This window comes from Mytilus californianus, unplaced genomic scaffold, assembly GCF_021869535.1.
Source record: "Mytilus californianus isolate M0D057914Y unplaced genomic scaffold, xbMytCali1.0.p SCAF_1, whole genome shotgun sequence".
NCBI classification, from domain to species: domain Eukaryota; kingdom Metazoa; phylum Mollusca; class Bivalvia; order Mytilida; family Mytilidae; genus Mytilus; species Mytilus californianus.
In genome coordinates, this window is record NW_026262581.1 from 49,816,642 (window position 1) to 49,837,394 (window position 20,753).

Here is a 20,753-nt window from a genome sequence, read left to right on the forward strand (position 1 = left end):
ACTAAGAAATAATTGCAACAAATATTTCATGCAAGAAATTGACAACATTTATTGTAGAAAACATCATCCTTAAGACTTTCATAATTTAAATTTAATCATGATGTGCAATATTTGTTAGTTGCAATTTACCCCTATGTTTTCTAATTTTAGCAACAACATCCATGTTTGTTTATGGATCAAATCCAAGGGTACAAAAACTAAAATCAAATGTAAACTGCAACTTCTCTTTGTGTAATTTATTCTAAGTAACATTAACAGTGTATAGTGTGATAGATGAAGTAGTTAAATATATGAAGGTAATTCTAAAATGTGATTGCTATGATGAGAAAAATGTATACTTACTCAGTAATATATTCCAAATTATTCTGATACAATATTATCAACAAAGAAGCTACATTTGATCTGAAAAAATAAAGTAGAGAAAATAAGAAATGGTTTCTTCATTTTGATATCTCCAGTTTATCAGTGTTTTTACTGTGTCAGAAAAACAAACATTACTGATTAAGAAATTCTAACTGAAATTATTCAAACATTTGAAGGCAAATTCTTTTCACAACATATATATTGGTATTTTATAACTTTTGTCTATTTCAAACTCAAAGTACCTATTCAGTAGACAAGTATTTTAGAATAGGAATAAATAATTGTAAGGCTATTGTCAATGAGATATCAACATAATGACACAAATCACCAAAAGACATGTATAAGCATTTTATCCTTATTTTAACTCTAACAAAAGATCTGTTAAACCCAAAGTTTTATTTATTTCTCTTTCCATTTAATCTTCCTAGAAGTATATGTTAAGCTCTCTATCTATATCTATGAACAGATTTTTAATACTTACTTATCTCGGATTCCAAAACTTTTTTGTTTTTCTAATGTCCGTATGAACTTTAATAAGAACTGTTTATGTTGTAAAAGCTGACTAAAATGACAAATTGCAACATCTGGATGTCTTTCATTGCTCCCATTCTTTGGCTGAAAAAAAAAAAAATTAAATATTATAAAAATAAAATTTAAAACAAATGTTACATTTTTTTGTACTGAATATTGTAATAAAATAAAATAAAACTGACAACACTTGTATTTGTAATCAACTTGTCTATGAAATTCATTATCTTTAGGAGTAGAATAAATTAATACATCATTCAACATTTTATACATTTACAAATTCTCCCATGGTTGATAACTTTTTATTGAACAAAACTTAAAAAAACTCACATTTTTCACAATTCAAGATTAATCTGATACTATAAAGAATCTCAAAAGATAAAAAGTACTTGTGAAAAAATCCGAAGATCTATTGCCAGAGAATTAAACAGTCATTTTATCTATCATCTTTGAATACTTTTTGTTAATTAAAGGGAGAGAACTCAATAAATTGTTAAAACACAACCAATTGTAAAAGATAACTTACAATTGGAGGATGAAGTACAACATGATCTAGCATCTGAGGGAAAAGTATTTTGAATGTATAATCATCATATCTGTAGAGAGGTTTCTTTCCATCCCCTATCTCTGCAGTCAGATCTGTCATATCTGTTTGTAATTCAGCAAAGGCTACAATTGAAAATATGTACATGAAATTTGATGACATCAAATAAAATCTTCTTTTTTTTTATTACTTAAAAAATATTTAAATATTTAAGCATTATCTGGTCAATGCATATATCATGGTTGTTAGGGTGGAAGTGTATTAAGCAATTTCAATTTCATTATCATCACTGTAAAACTAACTTCACAAGCACAAACTACCATTAAATTTTTTTTCACTTATTTCAATCCACTTTATTTTTGGAAACTAATACTTTCTTAATGCACATTTCTTACTGCAAGAAAACCAATATTTCAGAAAATTGGATTACACTTGGGTATAAATGAACATAAAATTGTGTTTCCTTTTAACCTATTAACAATACTTATGTCATTATTTACCTTGTTTACACTCATTTCTGACATTGCTTTCCATGTTATCTAGTTGGTACCTCATTTTTTCAAAGTCTCGCTTTGATTTGTTTTTCTGACGTCTATAGATACAGCAACATATGATGATTGTCACGATGATAAACAGTCCAACACCAGCCACTCCACCAATGATGTAATCAAGTGGTATACCAATTTGCTTTGCTGATTCATATTCCAAGTAACCAACAAAGTATTTTTCATTCCCAATCTGGACCTTAATAGAATACATTTCATAATTTTAGACAAAGCTATATTTTTTGATGGTATATGAATTTTTGTGTTACTCAGTATATATCTGCCTCAATGAAATTATAATACTTATCAAATATCTCATTCTAACCATATTATTTTGTCTTTTTCTGCTGTCGTCTTTTACATATAAACTGTAAGTTGCACCAAAACAAATTGAGAATGCACATTCATGAATTAATGCAATGTTTGGTCACTTCTTAAATACCTTTTTTAATTTTTTAATTCTTGGATTAGTAAAAACTTGTAATTTGACTTTAAAAATGTCCTTTTCATCATTGGACTCTTTGACAAGTACCAGAAATTTGACATTTAAGTAAATGTATACTTTAGACTGCTTGGGAAACTTACCACAACTGCAGGTATATCACTCCTGCTATATCCAGCTGTGGGTTTTGGTTGTGATGAAGGAGGGTTACATACAATCTGATCCTCAGACAAATTTGTTACATTGCAATTGGCATTTCCAATGGCAACTTGTACATCTTCTCTTTTAGCTGCCACCATTAAATTTTTTCCCTATCATTAAAAAAATATCATATCATCAATAACAAAAAATGGGTTTACATTTTCTCCAGCACATCTGCCTTTTTACACGTATGAGGATGACACAAGGCAATATATATCAGCCAACAAAGTCGCAGATTATTAATTGGAATAAAAAAGATAGGAAAAATATCTAAAAGACAATAGCCTTACACAGAAATACTTGCAATATACATATCTAGAGACCACATGCATTTTAAAATGATGGACAAGCAACCAAATCATATGGCAAGCTATCAATTGCCCTATGTATATGCAATTTACATATCAATTTTTACGGATATAGTGAATGCCATTTTGAGACCTAGATGGTTAATTTTTCATTCTATTTAATTGTTGTCTAGTTTTCTCAGTAATAATTACCTAAAATCTCATAAAGTTTTTTTTTTGGTTTACTTTGCAGCAATCATTATCAGGTGATATTTTACACCAGTTTACACTTTCTAATTTGAAGGGCCAAAACATGGCTCGCTTCATTCCTACTGTTCTATTTTGGTATCTGCATTCTTTTCAAGTATACAACTTACATTTATGATAACGATTTCTGATTTAAAGAGTTTCACATTGTCATTGTCTTCCTTGTCTGGATCAAACCTGTACACTAAAGGATCTGGGAAGTACTGTAATTGATTGTTGATTCCGGTCAAATTTTGGACATTAACTGCATTATCCATTATAAATCCAATTGCTGCTGTCATCAATGCTGTTGATCGTCTAAGTCGTCTGTATCTTGTCAAGAGTTTGGGTGATGGACAGAACATAAATGTTTCATTTTTGACCTGACAGTTCTGAAATAGCATATTTAAATCTGATTTAGCAAGATTGTCATTACCTATAGATAATAAGATTATACATCACTGACATTCACACTATGACTGTTTCATATAATATAAAGATGGAGTTAAAATTAATGAAGAGTTTTAGGGTAACAAACTTATTTCTCATACAGGGAGTACTTCAAAATAAAAGTTAATTTATCTCTTATTCAAATATGTTACCAAACTGATTTGATTCATGCGAGTCTTCATATGGTGTTCCACTGAACACAAAGCAATCCATCAATCACAAAATTTATTGTATGGTAAAATATATTATAGTGTAAAGTTTAGTTTGAATTCAACAGTTTAAGAGTTGTGCTTACAAAATCCTGAACAAACCAACAATATCATTGAAGGAGAAATGGAGGATGAAAAAGGTTACATCTAAAGATATCTGCCCTCCAAAAACCTATCCATAATAAATTTGATTTCATTGCTGATCTACTTCATGAAATCACTTTTACTATTTATACAGAACTTAATTTTTTCTATGTTTGTGTTGTCTATACAGATGAATAAACAAAACAAGTCTTTTTTTATTACAAATATTAAAACATTTTCCATGGAGTCTACGTAGTACATACCGTAAGACTTGACATGACAGAATTTGTCCAGACGAACATTTTTGGTTGATCGATAACGTTTATATTGGTTCCCACAACTGTTAGTCTTCTTCCTCCACTGAAAGTAGTCATGAAAATTATCAAATATAGTAACATTGATACGATTTTACAACTGATATAGAATTTGTACAATTCATCGTTTTCAATTAGATACTATTTCCGTTTTAATAAAAAGACCTTTATTCATAATGTAATAAGTCATTATTATAGAGTTATTAAATGGGTGTTTTCATATTAATCCTGAATTATGTCCAAGTACAGTTGTATTGGCTCGAGGCGGAGACAAGGGCCAATACAGCTGATCGAGTTCCAATTCAACTGTACGAGGACAAAATACAGGATTAATATGAAAACACCCATTTTATGACACCTTTATTAACCAATGACTTGAAATAAACACCAAAAGCTGACTGAGGGTAAATACCACTGTAGGAAGACTCAAACAGGATCAATATGAACTATTTGGGTTAATTAACATTTTATTGCAAGGATTGTTGAATAACCAAAAAAAATAATAATGTGCGACGAATTACCCTTTTATTCACCGGTAAAAATCCCTTTGAGCCTCTCAATTTTTACAGGAGTTATCTCCCATCAAAATGAAGTCACTGACATATGTAAACAAAATGGCAACATCCAAGTAAGAAGTTTGTTGACTGGAGTGACGATGAAACAAGTATTTGAAATCGATCTGGTGCCAAGGATAGCTTTCACAAACAGCCCTTTTCAGGGCCACCATTATTTTTACAGTAAAGTGTCTTCATTGTTGTATATATGAGGCATTTTAAATCACAAAATAATTCTCTGATGTAAGTGTTTTGACAAATTATTTGTTTATACTACAGTAAAAAGTAAAATAAAAAAAATACCGATCTCCAAGGAAAATTCAAAACGGAAGACCTTTATCAAATGGCAAAATCAAAAGCTCAAACGAATGGAAAACAACTGTCATATTCCTGACTTGGTACAGGCATTTCCTTATGTAGAAAATGGTGGATTAAACAGGGCTTCTTTAACATGTATTTCCATGGTTTGAGGGCCCTATGGTATAATTAAACAAATGTGGCCCATCAGAAGCAGTGCATATCCAAGATTGTCAACCCTACAAATTTCTCTCACTTCGGACTGCGCCCTGAAAGAAATAATCTTTCACGGTTGACAGTTCTGAATATTCACCATTTCTACGTTCCATAATTATATATACTCAAAGAAAAAAAATAGTATAACATATGAAAAATAACAACAACTCTTAACATCAAACATGTTGTTATCTAATATTTCACGTAATTCACACATCTATTTTCTGATACCTTTTTAAACAAAAAACAAAAAGCTAAAATCCTGTATTAAGACCAGTAAAAATTCTGTGTTAACCTGCTTTTCTGTATTAGACCTGTATTAATGACCAGCTCTCAGACACATGGAATCATATTAAAAGGACAATTTATAATGTATTATAAGTCATTGGTTAATAAACAGTAATATAAAATTGACAGTTAGTATGGAAAATTTTCTACCGACAACTTTTATCAATATTCAGAATTGGTAGTATAATTCACTTTCTCTAACTCTTTGGCAATTTAACCATTTCCGGACCCATTGCATAAAAAAACTTAATCAATGCGTTGTTGCCGATGATCTCAGAAGATGATTGGATTAGTTTAACATGTTTAAGGGTCACAACCTTTATCAGCTCACTGGATGAATCATAATGTGCTAACAGGTGTTAATGAAATTGACAACTTTGTGGAATGTGGAAGGCACTCAAAGAGGATTTTAGTTTATCAAAAAATGAAAATTTATTTGATAATCATTGGAGAAACAGATTCTTGCATATTTACTTGTTGATTATCAGATTTATCCAATCTCGATAGTTAAATTATGAATTTTAAAGTCCTTGCCAAGGCTCAGACTTTAAATTCGATAATTTAACTATCTTGATTGGATAAATCCAATAATCCACTGGTACCAATGTTAGAATCTATATTTATCCATGCATGGATATTTTTTTTCAAATTAAAAAATATATGGAAAAATCTCAGTTTTATTTTCAAAACAACATTTACAATGTCAAAAGAAGGAGGCTGTTCATTAAAAATTTCCAAATTTTGCCTAAAAACTAAAAAAGAAAAGTTATTTGCAGTATATGATAACATTACTTAACTTTTATCATACCTTAAGTTTCAAAGGTCATAATAGCCATTAAATGGTCATAGAAATAGACTTGTTGTTTAGGTAAAAAGTATATAGATTAAGTTAGTCTACATAACAATTGATCATACCAAATTTGTTGGGAGTTAATTTGGCTTTAACCAAACTATTCTGTCTATTGAAATAACTTGACCATGGAGAGTTGCACTGTATGTCTATATTGATTTTGTAGACTTCAGAGGTACCAGTAAATATGCACTTTTCTTATATTAAAAAGTCACATTTACTGACTTGCATGTGGCAAATCAAAATGGGTCAATTTAGAGGGGTCATGACCATCCTCTTGAAAAAAAATGACTTCATTACTTTTTACCTACCTTTGGAAACTTTTCAATGGGTATATCTTTGAGATTAATGGATCTGCTACGTATGTGAAACTTATGTTGCCAGCCATATCCTGTCTGATCTCATTACCATCAACTTTGACAGAAATTTTAGCATTACCCAGTTTACCCGGTGGCAGTCGACATTTGATTTGTGTTTTAGTTTTACTATAAATAAACAAGAAAAAACATCAAACCTTGTGAAGTCATTGAACTACTAAATGCTTTGCTCCTTTAAGCTTAATATTTTGCTATATACAAACACATTATAAGCTTCACTACTTTCATTACTTTACCCTGGCAACTGATACTTTTTTCTAGGTTCTGAGGCAAGGCAATATTTAGTCATCTGGTTTATAACTACAACTTTGAAAGTACTTTTTCAAGGATTTAGCTTTTCTTTCTTTTAAGGAGAATTATAGTTTTCCGTTGTTTTAAACATTTAAAAACCTTTATTTTTCATTTTAAGGAGTTGTTATCCTAAATAAAAATAGGTTTATAGAGATTACATTTGTAAGAGACAAATTAGTCCTGGTAAAATGTGTCCGCATATTACTAGTATAAAAAGTCCATGGTAACAGAATTTACTAGTTTTTTAGTCTGATGTCAGTAATTTATGTCACCAGACTAATTTCCCTAGGTATTCATGTCCTTGTCATTAATATTCCTAGGTAAACACATCCATGTCCTTTATTTTACTGGAAAGAAATCATTTACATGTAAACAATGGAGTTTTTATTTGTTATATTTCAATATTGTATAACAGTTGTGCATTAATCTTTTAATAAAATTTATGTCCCCAGACTAATTTTCCTAGGAATTCATGTCCATGTCATTAATATTCCTAGGTAAAAACGCCCATGTCCTTTATTTTACTAGGGAAACTTGTAAGGAAAGAAATCATGTAACAATGGAATTTGGAATTGTTATGTTTTAATAATTGATTTAACAGTTGTGCATTTATCTTTTAATTAAATTTATGTACCCAGACTAAATTTCCCAGGAATTCATGTCCACATCATTATTATTCCGAGGCAAAAACGTCCATGTCCTTTATTATTAGGAAAAGAAAATAAGTGCCGGACATATTTTACTAGTTATGGACTTATTTTCTTAGGAAAATTTATCCTGGGACTTATATTCCTAGGAAAATTATGGTCATGGACTTGATTACCTAGTAAAAAAAGTCCAGAGAACAAATTTTACTACTGAACCGAATTTACTGTTAGACATTTGCTCATTAATCTAATGAATATTTTAAGTACCAGTAATATCTATAAATATCTAGATTTATAGCACTGCTTTTGTATTTGAACAGTATTTATTTTGTGTTGACCTCTTCGCCTTTGAAATTGTTTATTTTATACCCATCATGAGTTTTTACTTCTATGAAGCTCTTTTTCCTGGCCAGACTTGTTAGTTGAACCAATTTAAAAGATAATAAATAACTAATTACAGTGTTGCACTAATCTAAGCAATGACCTCACAGATTTGAAATTTGTTAAGCTATTAACAAGAATGACAAGAGTTCATTAAATGGTTTGAATGTCTTATTTGGTGGTGTTTTTGGTTTGTTTTTCTTTATCAGGTTCAATGTTCTATACATTTGGATTTTCTACATTTGCATTTTGAAACTTTCAAGATTTATATTTTTGAAAAGTGCTGCACACGGAACATCAGATTAGCTCTATATAAAGATATTATTTCTTGTATTTTTATACATACCTTGTAAAATTACACTCTTTATCATTGACAGTGACCTCCATTTGGGTTCCTAAATAGATAGGATCTCCATGCAAGGTCAAAATAGCTCCTCCGGACAATGCTCTTTTATGTGGTGTTACTCGTTGTAATATTGGATTCTATCAATAAATATATTAATATAAATATATATACATCAATAATTCTAACAATAAATAAGAAAAGCTTTATTATTTAAACAAACATCAATATCATTAACTGACATGAAATCTCTAAATACTTTCAAGTTTACAACTTACCAGATATTGAAATTCAAACTGATAGAATGGTATGTTAAGAACCGCTATGTGTCCCTTTTTAACACCTGCATCACTGGCTCCCAGCATACAAACTATCCTGTAAAATAATTAAAACCGATATAATGAAAAGTAAGTATAACAGATAATACACAGAGTATAGGAAATAATCAAACTATATTCAGTTATTAAACACAATACATTAAATATTTTGTTTTGATTATATCTAAGGTCTAGAGTAGTTATGTTCTCTGCATTAACTAAAACAATTTCTTGGATTCTTGATTAATGACAATCACCATCACATAAAAAATACAATAGCTTTTAATTGCTAAATTGATCGTCAATCTCAAAAACAGGTTATTCCTATCCGATTGAAGCATCTGCTTCCATATTATGAGGAACTTCTATGGGAACCAACTGTACCCCTCTTCTTGCCAACTTGTTCCTTTATTCATATGAGGCTGACTTCATACAGGAACTTCTTTGGAAGGAAGAAAGAAAAGAAGTTAGCAGTATCCTTAAACTTTGCTTTCCGCTATATAGATGATGTTCTCTCACTAAATAATTCAAAATTTGGTGACTATGTTGAATGCATCTATCCCATTGAACTTGAGATAAAGGATACAACAGATACAGTTGAGTCTGCCTCATATCTTGACTTACATCTATAAATTGACAATGAGGGTTGGTTGAAAACAAAACTTTACAACAAAAGAGATGATTTCAGCTTTCCAATTGTGAACTTTCCATTTCTATGGAGCAACATTCCAGCAGCGCCTGCATACATATCTCCCAGTTGATACGATATTCCAGGGCTTGTATTTCCTATCATGATTTCCTTGATAGAGGGTTGCTGCTCACAAGGAACCTATTAAACTAAGAGTGGTGAAGTTGAAATCATCCCTTTGTAAATGTTATGGACACCATCACGAGTTGGTTGACCATTATGGAATTTTCTGTTTCACAGATGATAGCGGATATGTTCCAAACTACAATTCCGTCCCCTTTTCCCCGAATGTGACCTACCGATTTAGACTTATTACTTGGTTTGTACTAACACGAGCAAAACGTTGGGTGCCACATGTGGAGCAGGATCTGCTTACCCTTCCGGAGCACCTGAGATCACTCCCAGTTTTTGGTGGGGTTTGTGTGGCTCAGTCTTTAGTTTTCTATGTTGTGTTTTGTGTACTATTGTTTGTCTGTTGGTCTTTTTCTTTTTTAGCCATGGCAGTCAGTTTACTTTCGACTTATGAGTTTGAATGTCCCTTTGGTATCTTTCGCCTCTCTTCTATAACTATTTTTTCCATTTTTTGAGGATCTTCTGAAACTATTTATATTATATATAACAAGAGCTTTTGCCCATACAGTGCTTTTCTATAGGTCTGACATCTTGGTTTTAATGTTCAGAAGATAATCAGAGATATTTACAGAGATAAATTACTCAGAGTAGTTGACTTACACTCTGGCAGGTTGGTTTTAATGTTTAGAAGTAAATCATAGCTATTTACAGTGATAAATTTAATAACTGTGAGTAGCTGACTTACACTTCGGCAGGTTGGTTTTTATGTTAAGAAATTACATTGCTATTTACAAAAATAAATTACTCTGAGTAGTTGACTTACACTCTGACATGCTGGTTTTAATGTTTAGAAGTTAATCATAGCTGTTTACAGTGATAAATTACCCTGAGTAGTTGACTTAGACTCTGACATGCTGGTTTAAATGTATAGAAGTTAACCATAGCTATTTACAGTGATGAATTACTCTGAGTAGTTGACTTACACTCTGTCAGGTCAGTTTTGATGCTTAGAAGTTAATCATGACTATTTACATGATACGTTACTCAAGTAGTTGAATTACACTCTAGCAGCTTGGTTTTAATGTTTAGTAGAAGTTAATCATAGCTATTTACAGAGATAAATTACTCGGAGTAGTTGACTTACACTCTGGCAGGTTGATACAGCTCTCTAACGGGAACACAGGCTACTCCAGCAATTGTCACGTTATTTTGTACATCAGCTAATTCAGCACCAAGATTTCTTCCTTTAATTGTCACTATTGTACCTCCATAAACATGGCCCACCATCGGTGATACCTACAACACATACATAATTTCATATACAGTCGAAACTCTTTAAGTCCAAGCCGAAGGAACTAGACGAAAGTATTCAACTTATCCAAGGTTTGACTCATCTGAGGTCGATTTTGTTTTCATAAATTTAGAATGCATGAAATATGGTATGAGATTTGTGTTAACTAGACATTTTGAACAGTGTGCATTTCTTTTTAGATAAGACAATTTATGATTGCCATGTATTCAAGCATCATATTTGTTTGGTCCATCATTAACACAGAAAAACAGATACAAAAAATTCACACTTAAAATCAATACACAAATATTTACAAAGGTCAGTCACTATAAATTATGGAATCACTCGAAGAATGAAACAAGTCATGAAGGATCACTGATAAGGGTTGTTGTCCGTTTTGAATTCAATTATTGTAAATTGTCATAATCCTTTTAATTATTGCTATTTAATGAATTCTATTTTCAACGATTCATTTAATCTCGGCTTGGGTCTTTTAAATTCGTTTCATTTTTATATCAGGTGAAATATGTTCAGCATACTAAAGTTCTGCTTGGACATTTAACAAAGGTGTTAATTACTGGTCCCCATAAACATGTCATTTTTACTGTTAAACAAACAAGTTTTTTGTTTACACAGCTTTAATTACTTATAAAAATGATTAGGTTACTTAAGAAAAACATCCAAATTTATATATATGTCTGCATTTTTTGAAATTTCTCACTTTCGAACTTCGAGACATCGGGGTCAATTTACATTAATTTTACATCGATGGGACTATAAAATTTATTCGATTTAACCGATAATTCAAATCAACAGAGTTTGATTCATCAGTGGTTGAAATGCAACGATCAAACAGGAATTTACTGGGACCGAGAAATTACTTTGACTCCTGCAAGTTTTTGACACAACCAAGTTCGACACAATTAGTATTGACTGTATCAATTAGTTGTGAATTATGTAAAAATACTCTAAATTTCCATGACCATACAAAAGAAACAAACACAGACAAATGTAGATTAAAGTAAGACATTTCAATTGAAGGAACATTAGATAGCAAGCTCATCTACTTCATGGCCAAACATAAAGGAAAAGATAAAATGCCAAATCTCACCACATCCCCATCCTAAATAACATGACAATAAACCTTTTCACAAAAAATGAAGGTCAAACAAGATATAAACACACTGAAGATAACATTCAGAAATCCCCTGAAAACATGGCTTCAATTTCAATATCTTAATACTGTGGATTCATTTTTTTCCTTAGGAATTAATTTTCATGGTTTGAGGAAAACTTGCATTTGTCTGAAATTTGATTTCATGCTTTTGCTAAAGTTTACATACAAGTCTATAAGAAATTTGTAATTTGTTAAACATTTAAATTTGTGGTTTACCTGTCCCCTTGGAATCCATGAAAACTGGAATCCCATAAATAATAATGAATCCACAATACGTAAAAGAACCTTTAGAGAGCAAACACAAATTTTAAGAAGATCATAATAAGGAAGGGTAATTCAGAGTTACAACAAAGGGATGTAGGAAGTTTCTGATATGAGCGCATCGGAAATACACATTTCTTCTAAAACCAGTTGTTGGCATGATACGGGTTATGTTCTTCTCGTATATTTTATGATGGTATGATACTAAACCCCTAAAGGAAGGGATTGTGCTTGATTTCATATGAAGACGACATAATCTTTTAATCAGTTTAATTGAGGTCTGGAGCTGGCATGTCAGTTATTGCTAGTAGTCCTTTGTTAATTTATGTTATCATTGTCATTTTGCTTAGTTTCTTCTGTTACCTACTCCAACATCGGACTCAGACTTCTTTTAAACTGAGTTTTACGGTGCGTATTGCTATGTGTTTGTTTATTCTACATTGGCTAGAAGTATAGGGGGAGGGTTGAGATCTCACAAAACATGTTTATTCCCGCCGCATTTTTGCTCCTGTCCCAAGTCAGGAACCTCTGGCAATTGTTAGTCTTGCATGTTTTTTTAATTTCGATTCATTTATATGTTTCCGAGTTTAGTGTGACGTCCATTTTCTATGAACTAGTACACATTTCTGTATAGGGTCCAGCTGAAGCCCGCCTCCGTGTGTGGGAATTTCTCGCTGTGTTGGACTTATTGGTGGCCTTGGGCTGTTTTCTGCTCTTTGGTCAGGTTTTTGTCTCTTTGACACATTCCCCGTTTCCATTCTCACTTTTATTATATTTTATTCATTCTCACTTTTATTATATTTTATTAAGTTGAAACCTGGATGATCATTTAAAACTTTAGTTACTTCAGTTGACTGTCAAATGCATTTTCATATTTAACTAACCTTATCAATCTGTGGACCTGGACACCTTGCAACAGCTCCCACTGCAGAACAGTAATCCTTGTATTCACATTGCAATGGATTGTCACACCATTGACAATTCAGATATGCACGAGACTGCTCAAAATTCTTACACAGACTACAATCACCATGAGCCATTTTGGAACAGCTGTATATTTTCACTGAAAGTACAAAATGAACTAAACTGCATATAATTGTTATGTATTACTATAAATTTAATTTTACTACATTTCTAGCAGAAACTTTTAATGTAAATACTACAATTTTGTAGGATATAGCATAAAAGTAGCAACAATCAACATTCTATCTATCAAGGCGTGGATCAGTATGAAAAATAAAGTGAAGTAGTTACTAAATTAAATTTCCAAAGGGCATAACTTGTTAAAAATATTTGATCAGAACTTATTTTCAAAAGTATCAAAGACATTGCTGATATAAACCTATGATACAAGTTTCATAAAATTCTGGCAAGAATTGAACACATGAGAGCGATAACATTGCAATTTTCCATATAATCAATATTTTCAAGGGCATAACTCTTTTATAAATAATTGATCTGCACTGATTTTCGAACTCGTCCAAGACACTGCTAATATAAACCTATGATATAAGTTTCATAAAAATCTGGCAAGAATTGTACAAATGAGAGCGCTAACGATGCAATTTTCAATATAATTAATGTTTCCGTGGGGCATAACTCTATTAAAAATAATTGATTGGCACTGATTTTCAAACTCGTCCAAGACATTGCTAATTAAAACCTATGATATAAGTTTCATAAAAATCTAGCAAGAATTGTACACGTGAGAGGGCTAACAAAGCCGGATTGACAGAGGGACGCCAGATATTTCCATGTCCCCCGCAATTCGTTAAAAGGGGGACAATAATTGTGTTAGTTAAATAGTATGAAGTTCAAGATTTATTCCTTTGGTTTTTTGATAAAACTGTTTTTTTCCATCTCTCTCATTAATCCCATCAGGTTCAAGAGTACGTAGCTGATGCATCCAAAATCTCTCTCTCTGTTTTCTACTTTGAGTGTTGACCTCTATTATTTGAAAGGTGATAGTTTCAAAAGTATGTCCTGTTCTGAAGAGGTGTCTCGTGATTGGGCAGTTTCTTCCTTTGGTATAAAATGACGAGTGATTATTATTTCTGATGTTGAATTAAGTTTCTGTTTTGCCAACATATTGCAGCTTGCAAGTTCCACAAGTAAGAATGTTAATACTATTTTCTGTTTTACAGTTAGATGTTACATGTATGTATGTAACATCTACAGAACTGTAAAAACGAAAAATAGTATCTATATTCAATAATTTTAACAATACTAGTTGTATATGTAAAATAGCTCAGTAATACAATAAAATTTTGAACTATTTAGTTAATCCAAAATCTTGAACCTCATCAAACATCAACTACTAGTATTGTTAAAATTATTGACACTGACAGAGGCTATAAGTTTAGCCAAAATATTTGTCAACACGATTTTATAACATCATCTTTGTATATTACCATCTTATATCAGTACCCTTGAGCAAATCTTTAGACTTTAATATATATATAGTTGTTCGACCTGCTAGTCAAATGCGTTTTGTTAAAATATACTTTTTCACTCATTTGGTCTTTTGGAAAATGTTGTTTGTGCTGTATTTAGACCCCTCTACCAAGAAATTTGTTTTGCATGCACACATATAAAAATTGCAGTTTTTATCCAATGCAATCATAGGTTTGAACGTTGTTTTCAATTTAGACTTGTTTATATTTTTTCGTTTGGGCTTGTATTATATTTGCCTTTGGGTTTATATGATCCGTTCATCCTATTTTGACTCTTTCAAAATTCAAGAGTCTATCCTAAATTGAGGTAAAGTATATGGCCTTCCAAATACTGTTTCGATTCCTAACATCACTGAAGAGACATTAATTGTCGAAATCCAGATATGGTGTACAAATTTTTGCACTTCATGTTTGCGGTATACCATCTTTTCCGCAAGTTTATTGTTTTCTGTTTGGTAATAAATTAATGATAAGATCTATTTTGTTACATCTTGTGATCCGTTTATTTGGCAATCGCCAATGGCAGTCAGCAGGGTTTAAGAACATCAGTTGTTCGACCTGCTAGTGAAATGCGTTTTGTTAAAATTTACTTTTTCACTCATTTTGGAAAATGTTGTTTGTGCTGTATTTAGACCCCTCTACCAAGAAATTTGTTTTGCATGCACACGTATAAAAATAGCGGTTTTTATCCAACCCAATCATAGGTTTGAACGTTGTTTTCAATTTAGACTTGTATATATATATATCCAACGCAATCATAGGTTTGAACGTTGTTTTCAATTTAGACTTTCTTATATATATATATATATATATATGTACTAGAAAAAACCCGTGCTAGCGTGAGTTGAAGACTACTTGAAATGTTTATGGTGATACACAGCTTGGGTTCGTGTTTCTCAAACTGTTTTTATGCACTGGTGCATTATGTTGATAGTTTTGATTAGTTTGTCAGTTCTTCTTCCATAGGAGTTTGAATGTCCAATTAGTAGCTTCTTTTTTTTTTTCGAAAGGTGCGAGTCAAGTTCCGTCTCTGTGTGATACGGGTGCTCCAAGAACGGAGAAAATAAATAAAAGAAGACAATTTAGACCTCTCTGATGATTTAAAACTTTTCTTCAGTGGTGTGAGTTTGTAGTATTTTTTTTTTTTTTTTATGAGTGGTGTGAGTTCTGTCTCTGTGTGACACGGGCGCTCCGAAAAAGAAGGAATTTACTTAGAGAAAAAGAAAACAATCTAATGATAAAACACATATCTTTGAGTTGCTAGAAAAAAACCTGTGCAAGCGCGGCTTGAAGACTACTGTTCTCTAGATATAGAGCGGACACAATTTGTTACGGACAGACGGACTGATCACTATAGGGCGTCCGCCATTCGGCGCGGCCCTAACTCAGAGAAGAAGAAGACAACCTAGAACACTGATGATTAAAACATTTCTCAATGGTGCTAGTTGTAGTATTTCGAAAGGTGCGAGTCAAGTTCTGTCTCTGTGTGATATGGGTGCTCCAAGAATGGAGGAAATAACTCATAGAAGACAATTTAGATGATGATTTAAAACATTTCTTCAGTGGTGTGAGTTTGTAGTATTTTTTTTTCGAGTGGTGCGAGTTCTGTCTCTGTGTGACACGGGTGCTCCGAGAAAGGAGGAATTTACTAAGAGAAGAAGAAAACAATCTAATGATTAAACACATTTCTTCAAGTTTGTTATATTTTTTTTTTTTTTTTTTTTTCTTTGAATGGTGCAATTTTGATAAAGTGATGTAAGTGATAATAAGTGAGAGTGTTTGAGTTGGGCGAGTAGGCCGTGGGCCGAGTTGTCATAAATTCAAGACCAATTGAATACAAAACAAATTTCTGCCTGCTTACAAAACGTAGACAGTAAGGAACCAGCTACAGAACTTTATTTGGGGTTTAATTAACTAAGCTACGCTAATAAAAGCAATTACTATATAAAGTTATAAAGTACATTACATACACTAACTATTTATTATTATATAATACTTCAGACGATTGTCGGCTTAGAGACAAACCGGCTAAAAAAAATTTTGGTCTCCAATTTTAATAGTTAATAGGTTCTTCGAGTTTGTTATATTTGTTTTTCTTATTTTGAGCGGTACGAGTTTGATAAAGTGATGCAAGTTGTAATAATTAGTGAGAGTGTTTGAGTTGGGCGAGTTGGCTGTGGGCCGAGTTGTATAAATTCAAGACAAATTGAATACAAAACCAATTCCGCCTGCTTACAAAACGTAGACGGTAAGGAATCAGCTACGGAACTTTATTTGGGGTTTAATTAATTATTTACGCTAATTAAAGCAATTACTACATGAAGTTATAAAGTACATTACATACACTTACTATTTATTATTATATAATACTTCAGACGATCATCGGCTCGGAGACAAACCGGCTAAAAAATTTTGGTCTCCAATTTAATAGTATAGATATATATATATATATATATATATAATAAACACATTATAGAACTTGTGCGAGATATTGCTGATATTAACCTATAGTATAAGTTTTATAAAAATCTGGCAAGAATTGTACACATGAGAGCGCTAACATGGCCATTTTCCATAAATTTAAACATGTCTTATGTCTATCTCTAGATTCGCCTTACGTGACAAGGTAACACTACGACTATTGAAGTTATATTTTTATATAGCTGATGTGGTCGTGTGGTCTAGAGCGCTGGACATGAGGCTAAGCAATTGGTGCTGTACTGTATCAAAGGTGTGAGTTCGAATCCCGTTGAGGGACAAAAATTTGTCAGCATAAAAGTCTAATTCTAACACTGTTGGGTGTAATTTTCAGACTTATATATATATATATATATATATATATACACACATGATTTCTTATGTAAAAGATTCATTGAATTTCTCTGCACATTAAAAAATCAAAAGTTAAGATGAATTTTAAGTATAAAAATAAGATAAAAATTGAAACGTAGGGTAAAACTTTCATATTTAGGTTCCCCTATAAACACATATTCAGAATTTTAAAAAAACAACAGTATGTAAACCGTTAGCTAGGAATTACTGCTATCAATTTAATTATTGATATCATATCCCACCTGTAGCCCCATCATTTTCTATTTCTGCTCCATTACCCCATGTCACTCTGAGACTGGCGTTCAAGATACCATTTTCTGGTAGTCCATAAGATTTCTAAAAAAAAACAATAAAAAAATCCAAAAATAAATGTTAATAACAGAGTTCCAATGTCTCCCTCATTGCACATATTTTATATTTCCAAGGGGCAAACTCTTTTAAAAAAAGTCGATCATCCACCATTATAAAATTTGTCCGAGATATTGCTGATATTAACCTATAGTATAAGTTTTATAAAAATCTGGCAAGAATTGTACACATGAGAGCGCTAACATGGCCATTTTCCATAAATTTAATATTTCCAAGGGGCATAACTCTTTTAAAAAAAGTCGATCATCCACCATTAAAGAACTTGTGCGAGATATTGCTGATATTAACCTATAGTATAAGTTTTATAAAAATCTGGCAAGAATTGTACACATGAGAGCGCTAACATGGCCATTTTCCATAAATTTAATATTTCCAAGGGGCATAACTCTTTTAAAAAAAGTCGATCATCCACCATTATAAAACTTGTCCGAGATATTGCTGATATTAACCTATAGTATAAGTTTTATAAAAATCTGGCAAGAATTGTACCCGTGAGAGTGCTAACGAGGCCATTTTCCATAAATCTAATATTTCCAAGGGGCATAACTCTTTTAAAAAAAGTCGATCGTCCACCATTGTACAACTTGTCCCAGATATTGCTGATATTTACCTATAGTATAAGTTTTATAAAAATCTGGCAAGAATTGTACCCGTGAGAGCGCTAACAAGACCGGATGGACGGACGCCCAGTATTTCCATGTCCCCCGCAATGCGTTACGCAGGGGACAATAAACTACTGCCCACTCAAAGTCAACTTCTTAAAATTAGGATCCTGAAGTTAGTGGTTGTCATTGGTTCATGCCTGTCATATTTGTTTTTTGTAAATTGTTGTTATAAATTAGGCGGTTAGTTTTCTCAATTGAATTGTTTCATATTATTCATGTCAGGGCCTTTTATAGCCGACTGTACGGTATGGGTTTTTTCTCATTGTTGAAGGCAATACAGTTTCCTATAATTGCTTACATCCACTTTATTTGAACTGTGGTGGATAGTTTTCTCATTGGCAATCTTACCATATCTCCTTATTTTCATATCTTAGCATGCCATTATCCTTTTTCAACATTTTATATAAATTAATCCAGACTGTGTACACCAAGATACACATTGATAGCTTAGCTACTATCCTTTTATTTCACAAACTTCTACTGAGATGTAGGGGGCTCAGTGGCCAAGTGGTCTAAGTAGTTACTACTGTAATCACTAGCCAGTCAACACTGAGGTTGTGAGTTCGAACCCCGCTCGTGCAGGTGCACTCGACTCCAATCTTAATTGACTAGGATTGTCAGTTTTCCTATCGAAGGTCAGCGGTTTTCTCCGGGCACTCCGACTTCCTCCACCAATAAAAACTGGCCGCCATGAAATAGCCCAAAAGCGGTGCCTCAAAGTGGTGTTAAAACACCAAAAATCAAAATCAAATCAAATCTTCTGAGATGTAGATAAAAAAAACTTTTTTGTCCACTTTATCATTTAAAAAGTTTAATGATGAATAAAACATGCAGATAATATAAAGCAGCTAAATACATACTAATGGAACCTGACACTTAAGTTGGCTCTCTGACACTCTGGTAGCAACAGCCTCAATGTTCCCATTACTATAAGCACCTGTTCCAATTATGCATTTATAACCATTCCCATCCTGTAAATATTTAAAGTATATACCATCTATTTAATTAACACTGATCAAAATTCAAAACTAAAAATAAATGAATCCACAGTATACCAATCATGCTGAAAACCAAGACTATTTAATGTTATTATACTTCAATATGTATTTTCTATATAAAATCAAATATGGATAAAATGAAGAGTTTCAGGGACTACTTTCCCTAGGCACAATAGTTTCCCAGATGCAAACATCTTGGCATTGGGAAATAGTCAGTGTCTGGGAAAAATAAAACGACAATATCCCTCATAACTGTAAAAAAAATTACTGTATAATGTAAATTCAGAAATTATTGTGTGCATTTATTATTGCGATTTTTGAAGAGTGAACAAAAATGCGAGATTTATTATTGCGATTTCAAAAAAATCTGCATACAGATATATGTATAAGATATCAGAATGCGAGTTCTTATTATTGCTATATTCACCAAGTCGCATTACTCGCATTAATAAAAACTTCGCCATTATTTCTGAATTTAAAGTAATATTATTTGTCTCAAATTAATCAATAAACCATATAGCTTACATGTCAGTAAGGGTGCTGTATACTTTGAAGTATCTTAAGTTGTACAAAAACAAATAAAATAAGCTCAACCTTAGTTCCTGGGCAAATTGTTTTGTACAAATATGGAATGCAAAGTAATTTTGTAATAATAATGACATGCAGTAAGGATCGGCAATTCTGTATGTTGACAGTTTCACAATGATGGAACTAAATATCTGTACAAAATGACAAGTAAAATGTCTTGTACTTTCATTAGCATGATGATGCCTCATATGTACCACGTGGTAAAAACTGTTGTTTTGCTGACTTCTTAACCTTTCCATTGACCATCCTGCACAAATAGTCAACATTGCAGGATAACTTCACAAAATATGCCAACCATCTAAAAAATCCAACATATTTGCTGTGACTTGGACAAATATTGGCCATGTACCAGCACAAATGTTCGGTATCAAAAATGTTTGATTCAATGTCCAGGTGCAAAATTCAAAATAAAAACATGTTTCAATATTGCTTTTGTTGCCACATTCATTTTGATATAACCTTAAATATTGTATCTGCTAACTTTTTCTGTTAAACTAAACTTCCACAATTTATCCTAAACAAAAATCAAGAAAATTCTTTGAAAACGTTATGATTTTCTTGTTATTTTCTGTAGGCATGCACTAA

The 20,753-nt window shown here is 31.9% G+C and overlaps 1 protein-coding gene across 14 annotated transcripts in view; it reads right to left on the reverse strand.

Moving 5' to 3' along the window:
• Positions 1 to 20,753, reverse strand: part of LOC127720527 (plexin-B-like) — a 259,946-nt gene that overhangs the window by 131,230 nt on the left and 107,963 nt on the right. For all 14 annotated transcript variants that reach the window (XM_052227191.1, XM_052227185.1, XM_052227179.1 and 11 more), the window contains 14 exons: positions 19,443 to 19,553; positions 17,791 to 17,884; positions 13,148 to 13,326; positions 10,679 to 10,830; positions 8,736 to 8,832; positions 8,461 to 8,597; positions 6,730 to 6,903; positions 4,163 to 4,259; positions 3,288 to 3,548; positions 2,566 to 2,733; positions 1,936 to 2,179; positions 1,418 to 1,560; positions 845 to 978; positions 343 to 402 (listed from right to left, as the gene is read on the reverse strand). In XM_052227191.1, coding sequence (XP_052083151.1) covers positions 343 to 402; positions 845 to 978; positions 1,418 to 1,560; positions 1,936 to 2,179; positions 2,566 to 2,733; positions 3,288 to 3,548; positions 4,163 to 4,259; positions 6,730 to 6,903; positions 8,461 to 8,597; positions 8,736 to 8,832; positions 10,679 to 10,830; positions 13,148 to 13,326; positions 17,791 to 17,884; positions 19,443 to 19,553 — 2,051 coding nt within the window. The remainder of the gene's footprint in view (positions 1 to 342; positions 403 to 844; positions 979 to 1,417; positions 1,561 to 1,935; positions 2,180 to 2,565; positions 2,734 to 3,287; positions 3,549 to 4,162; positions 4,260 to 6,729; positions 6,904 to 8,460; positions 8,598 to 8,735; positions 8,833 to 10,678; positions 10,831 to 13,147; positions 13,327 to 17,790; positions 17,885 to 19,442; positions 19,554 to 20,753) is intronic.